Source organism: Trachymyrmex septentrionalis, unplaced genomic scaffold (assembly GCF_001594115.1).
Source record: "Trachymyrmex septentrionalis isolate Tsep2-gDNA-1 unplaced genomic scaffold, Tsep1.0 scaffold95, whole genome shotgun sequence".
Lineage (NCBI taxonomy): Eukaryota > Metazoa > Arthropoda > Insecta > Hymenoptera > Formicidae > Trachymyrmex > Trachymyrmex septentrionalis.
In genome coordinates this window covers 628,341-635,449 of record NW_017306139.1, presented here as the reverse complement: position 1 = coordinate 635,449, position 7,109 = coordinate 628,341, and the positions used below count along the sequence as shown (strand labels likewise).

General features: G+C 27.8%; 2 protein-coding genes and 1 pseudogene across 2 annotated transcripts in view; 1 reads left to right on the top strand and 2 right to left on the bottom strand.

Annotated features, from left to right (window-relative positions):
- LOC108756097 overlaps positions 1-7,109 on the top strand; it is a 29,286-nt gene that overhangs the window by 8,231 nt on the left and 13,946 nt on the right. The gene's annotated exons all lie outside the window — the stretch shown is intronic.
- Positions 2,003-3,707, bottom strand: LOC108756131 (rRNA methyltransferase 3, mitochondrial). The gene is made up of 4 exons (XM_018499726.1): positions 3,280-3,707; positions 2,959-3,197; positions 2,684-2,839; positions 2,003-2,603 (listed from the first exon to the last, which is right to left on the bottom strand). The coding sequence occupies exons 1-4, from the start codon at positions 3,603-3,605 to the stop codon at positions 2,014-2,016; spliced, it is 1,311 nt and encodes a 436-aa protein (XP_018355228.1). The 5' UTR covers positions 3,606-3,707; the 3' UTR covers positions 2,003-2,013.
- The window catches only part of LOC108756132, a 2,314-nt pseudogene continuing 1,005 nt past the window's right edge, over positions 5,801-7,109 (bottom strand).

Below are 7,109 nucleotides of genomic sequence, written 5' to 3'. Positions count from 1 at the left end.
TATATATATATATATATATATATACTCACTTTCGTGAAATATATTCAGTATCTGGAATTAATAATTACCTCTCTGTGATAGAAATGAGTTATTAGATGCGTTTCGAATTACATATGAAGCACATATCATTTTATCCTTCTTTATTCTTCGTTGAACAACAAGGATAAATGATGCATCATGTACTTTCTGCGTAATTCGGAACACATCCAGAATAACTTAATTACTAAATCTCTATTAATTTTTATAGGATGTAATCAGGTGTTCTCCGTTATACTCGTTTTTATATTTTGATATATTCAACTGTATGTTACATATCATCGATATGTATTTCAGAAACATCTGATATACGTTTGTATATTCGCAAATTATATTTATTGCTGGTCCGCAAACGAAATCATGCTCAACTCTTAAGATAAATAACACTGCCTAACTGGCTCCTTCCACTTAACCAAATCTTATTGAATAAATTATATATAATAATGCAGGCTAGGCAGCGTGTAAATAACTGCTTGTGTTCTGTAATCTATTCTCTTACATTCTAGATAGATATTATAACATTACAACATAAAACAAACGCAATATTAATTACAATTATGTGGAACGTATAGCACACAAAACGTCAATTTATGTTGTCCATCGACAAGATTATCAATCGCTCTGAAACCTATCATTCTATCGTCGTATGATTACAGAAATTATAAACTGCTCTCTAAATTGCTGTTAGATATGTATATGTGTGTATGTATGTATATTATAAATGTGACTTGGTTAACTGAAATCGATAGTATTATTGAGCCCAACTATTTGGAATGATTATATTTAAATCAAGTAATAAAAATCAATAGAAGCGTGTACCAATTGAGGGTGCGACTGAAATATCCTTCTCAGACACACACTTTATTATAGCGCAAAAATATCGATGAATTTTTTTTATATAGACATATACTTCTTCAAATTTCCCGATTATAAAAGATAGGAAACAATAGAAATAAAATTACGAAAGTATAATACTTATAAAAAAATCGTTTCCTATTTTGTAATCTATTGCTTCACTTTTTGTATTTCAAGAAATATGCTCGGAAATATGTCGCTTCCCATCGTTTTCTTATATTGTCAATTAAAAGGATTCATTTGTTATATTTGAAATACGTCAGAAATCTTATAATAACTTATTTATCTTTATAATTTTGATAGAATATATTAAGGAATAATTTTTATTAAAATTTTTTTTTGTAATCAATTGTGTAATCATTAAGAGGAATATGAAAGTATCTCATCATACAATAGAGAAAAAAATTATTCACCATGCATCAACAATAGATTCAAAACATATCTTATCGTAAAATTATAACAGAAAATATTTTATAATTTATTATAAATTTTCAATGACAAAAACGAATGCAGATTTTCTATCATTATTATATTACGATTAAAAATTTATTGTTATTTATCATACATGATTTATCATCATGATACATACATTATTCAAAAATATATTTTATCGTGAAGTTACGGAAAGTACACGAGACGTAGTGAAGTTCTATTTATCATAAATAATAAAAATCTCACAGGATAAAATTAAAAATAAACATTAATGAAAATTTTTCACTAATAAAGAAAAAAATGTTAATGAAGTGATTTTCTTTGAATGGGAAGTTCTCATAATTGGCTTTGAAGTAAAAATAAATGAAAAATATATTTTGACATAGTTTTTATTTCTGTATAAAAATTAATTCAGAAAGCTGTGATAAATCCTAAAAGTTATATGTGCCAAAATATATAATTAACACAGTAATACCCGATAATTACAGTAATACCCGAAATATTATCAGAAATGTCAAAACCTAAATTTCCAAATATTTATGATTATTAATTATAAAAAGAAACAATTATAATAAACTGAATAGTTATGAAAGGAAACGATACAGAATCATTTGTGTAGATATTTTTATTAATAATAATAATAATAGTAATTCATTAAAAAACATTATCTGTACACATTTAAGAATAATTTTATTCATCTTCAATTTTACGAGTTACAAATTGTCTTTTCATTTCAAATGTAACAATACCAACAGCTACACCAACATTTAAGCTATCAACGCCATTAGTCAATGGTATATTAACACGAGTGCAATTTCTTGAACGTAATAATTTACATGATTCGAGACTTATACCCTCGGTTTCTCCACCAATAACAAATACTATTTCTCTTTCTGTAAAATCTAATGCATAATAAGGTTTAACTGGAAGTTGAGATATTAACTGTTTTACTAGCAATTTAGTTTTTGCAGTTGATTTATATGTTTTAGTTTGATCTATCAGTTCGTTTATCATATTATCTTCAATTTGTTCATTATCTGCATCTTGTTTCACATAATTATCATTAACTTTGATAGAAGAGCCTTCATTTGTGTCTGGGTTCATTTTAAAATCTGTCGAAACATTTTCATACGCTATATTGTTGTCTGCTAGAAAAATTGCAGATTCGTCACTTATTAACGTTGGAATTTCATCCCATGAAATAGATGTAGATATTGGTAAGCGAAAATGTGCACCTATAGCACTGCGCAAAACTTTGGGCTCCCATAAATCCACACATCCTAAAGTACAAAAATTTAAATTAATGAAAATTATATTACGGAATAAGTCAATTGGTAATAATGCTAATAATGTAAAATACCTTTCATTAATAATAATTTTTCACAACCAACAGCAGCAGCTGCTCTTACAATAGTTCCCAAATTTCCTGGTTCTCTTATATTGTCACAGATAATAGTTAAAGGTACAGCATTCTCAGCAGGTTCTTTAGTGCTTACATCTGGGATGTCGAAAATTCCTGTACCAAAAAATAATACAAAAATTATATAGATATAATTAAATGTGTATACTTTGATAGATTATTGTTTTGCTAATTATTAGTAATCTCCTTCGAGATCTATATGAAATTATATTTACCAATTATTCCAGGAGAAGTTGTTAAATTAGACCACAACTGAATTGTACGATATGGAATTTTATATAGTTTCACTTCCTTCGGAAGTGACAGTGGCAATATGTCGGATAACCTACTGAAAAATATTACTTTTGGTACTATTCCTGCCTGAATTGCATCTTCAATTAATCGAGAGCCTTCTAATAGCATTTCACGATTCTTTTCTCTTCTCTTTTTTGTCTTAACATCTATCATTAATGAGCTGAAACGTAAAATACGTACGTATTGTTTATAAAACTATACTTTTTAGAAGTCGTTTGAGCATTATTCGGAAAATTATATACCTTATGAGTTTATCATCTGCGTCAAGGCATATATATTTTGATTTTGTAGTAGTACTTTCTTCAATTTCATTTTCTTTTTCCTTCTTTTTTTCTTCCTTTTCAGCTGTATTAATTCTTAATTTCCTTCTACGTGTTCTAAGAGTTCGTTGCTCCTCAGTTGTATCATCAGTATCAAAAAGTTCATTTTGATTGACAATAGCAACAGGTCTTCGACTAATCCATTTAGTACCATATTTACATTTCGTTGTTGATCTTAAATTGACTGTTCTTAAAAGTTTCGTACCGTGAATCGATCTCAATGATAACTGTACTACACTTAACAACATTCTTATTTTGAATAATCCAAATATCGTGTACTATCGTTCATTGATATATTTACTTTAATAATCACTATATTATAATAATGTTTTATGTTAATTTTTTTTTATCGACACACAATGGTCTACCTTAATCACGTTGTTAATTCAAGATATCACAAATCTAAATAATAAATAAAAACCGCATGTTCTCACATATACATCCAGTACCACGAAGTATTGAATAATAAGAAGGAGATCAGATCAAACTTAAGTTAAGCCTCAAAAATGGGCTCGAAACATGAAAACTTAGGAAAATCAGGATGATACGATTTGAGTGCTATTGCGGCAAAAGCTAGAAGTATGTATCACGTGACACTGACGAGATACTATTAAAGACGGTCGATTCTTATGGAAGTTTGCATGACTATCAAAATTTAAGTAATTAAGATTAAGAAATTGATAATACAGTACTAACTTCACGTTTTATTAGTTTTTCAGACATGTATATATGTTTAAAACTTAATAATACTCCATTTTTATTTCAAACTGTAATTTTAATGTTATCATCCGAGTTTGATTATCAATAGAGATGATAACTGCAGAGAAAAAATTGTAATTTTTCGGTAATATATAAGATATTACAGCATTAAAAGTATGCGTATTTATACAACATTTATGTAATAAAAATGACAAATTTAGTAATTTTATTATCAAAATTTTTATAATTTAATAAGAGCAAATTTTAATTAATCGTCGATAACGTTCTTCAATTATTTCTAAGCTCCCGCGGGGTTCCATCGAATGGTCATTTTCCCAGAACTAATCGCCTTTAATAATTAAAATATCTCGTCAGTGCTGATATTCATAGATCGGTATTCATCAGATCTTATATTCAAGATCATCTTAAGTACAGTCTTAAGAAATCATAAACCAATCAAAGAGCCGTATATTAGCATCTTAAGACATTACTTAGCGGAATCTACAATAGAAGTCGTAGTAGTCTTAAGTCGTAGAAAATTAACCAATCACAATCGAATATGAGAAGAATAATCGACTATGATTAGTTAATTTTCTTATCGATTTAAGACCCTACAACCGCTGTGACTTTTACTGTAGATCCTGTATAAGACGGTCTTAAAATAAGAACCGATTACGAATATCAGGGCCTATATCTTATGGCCTAAGATATATGAACAATGGGTGAATTCAAGATGGCAAAACGACTAGGTTTGTCAAGAGAATGAACATGATTGTTTCTTATTTGTGGATCCAACTAATCATGTTTAATTATTTGACAATCAGATCGTTTTACCGATTTGAATTTGTTCAATAATCGCGTCCAAGCCGGACAAAAAATTTTAACCTAGCTAGCCTGTTCGCCGAGCAATTGAATGTGATTGATTAAATTTATAAGTTACAACCAATCATATTCATTCGACAAACAGGCTAGCCGCTTTGTCGACTTGAATGCGTCCATTGGTTGCGTTTAAAAAAAAAACTAGTCATCAGTAAGCGCGCTTTTAGTTGTTCTTTAACATGATTGGTTCGCACACTTACTATATATTCAGTGAGAAATTAAAGGTAAGAACAAATTATCAATTAAAAAATTTCTAAAAAAAAATAAATAAATAAATGCTAAATCGTTTATTTTATACACCTTGTATAATATAAGTAGATTGTTAGATACATCCCAGCAAACGAGAATGGATTGAAATGAATTGAAATGGATTCAGATTTTCAGAAATATTGATTGATGAATGTTAAAATAAATGCTTTTCAATCCCGAATGCATTTTTATTCATTTATAGGAATTACATGGAGCATATCTCTATACCTTTCAATCTAAAAATAATATTAGCTTTTTCTGTGCATTGTAAATACTGTTCAATTAAAAATTTTGAATAGGAAATACAGTTTTTCAATCCAATTGTATCCAATTGAATTTAATTGAATCCAATTAAATAAAAAAAAAAAGTATTTGTTATTTAAAATACGCATTCGGATAGAAAAAAAATTTCAATCCATTTTAATCCATTCTCGTTTGCTAGAATTTAGATTGACCATGTTATTTACGTATTCTAATTTATATTCTTTATTTACTTGTTAGATGATAATTTTATACTTTGATAAATAATTTTTATTCTTGATAATATATAATGACTATAATAATAGTAAAATACATTGTACATTTTACAAGGATTTAAATTTTCATTATTTTAATTTCAAGATCGTTGCAAAACATTAAATGCAGAATAAGATGTCTTGAGAATCTAGAAAATAAAGTAATATAATAATATAATTATTTGCTAAATTAAATAATACGAAAGAAAAACATTCGTCTTATTATTAGTATTGACATTAGCATAAGAGTCCAATGATAATGTTACTAAAAAACTACTAGTGAATTTTATAGGTCTTATGCTACGTTTCATAATCATCAATAAATCTTTTCGTTCACTGATTGTCATTAGTATCCAATCTATTTGACATGCTGCTTCACTCAGTCCAGTACTCTGAATAAAACGATTAATAATTAAGTCCAAATAGCATAGCAGCACTTGTAAAGCGCTAAAAAAAGCGATTATATGCGTTTTAGCGCTTTGTTAACGCTTTGTCAGCACTGTGTGCTACTTGGAAGTTATCACGAAAAATAATATATGTGTATAATTGTAAAACAAATGCAACACGCAATACATAACGTATAATACATTTTTCTATAACTATGTTTAGTCTATATGTTTCTTTATTATATAAAGAAAGTTATTATTACCTTAAGTATTACTTCATTTCCAGCCCAACAATATACAAAAATCTGTACGAACATGCAAAATGTGAAAATAGTTAACTTCATGAAGTCTATCACCGTTAGATGAGAAGATAAATAATATACACTTGAATATAATATTAATATGCTGGCAAAAAATTGTACGAAGAGTATTTCGCTGAATATTTCATTAACCATTTCAGCAAATCTATAAATATATGCTTATATGCTTATTATATAACTATATAATTACAGACATTATATAAACTATATTAATTCTAGAAATGTACATGTGTGTATAACATCAGTTTAAAAAATACATATATATTATACACATCATGATTTTTTCAACTGCTTGACAAACCTAATTATACGCAGATGATAATAGACATGCTCTGATAATCTGTTTCTATTTGGCACGTTAGTCAATAAATTACAAACTTCTTTCTTCTCATCGGGTTCTACCATTCTTTGAAGACGATGCGTAAAAAATTCAAGTTGTGCACACATTTGTAAACAAAATCCTAATAACAAGATTTCCGTAGCGATGTTTACAAATGTACCAAAAATCAAAGCTAACATTTCATGAAGAGATGTAAGCCAGAATAAAAGAATTGGTGTATAATCATATGGTATCCATATCCTATAAGGTAAGATGCCTTGTAAAGCGGTAAGCACTTCTCCTATTATAGCACCAGTAGCAGAAAACAATGCCAAAATCGTATAACTTGGTGTATGATCTGTAAGCAGAATTCTAAACATATATT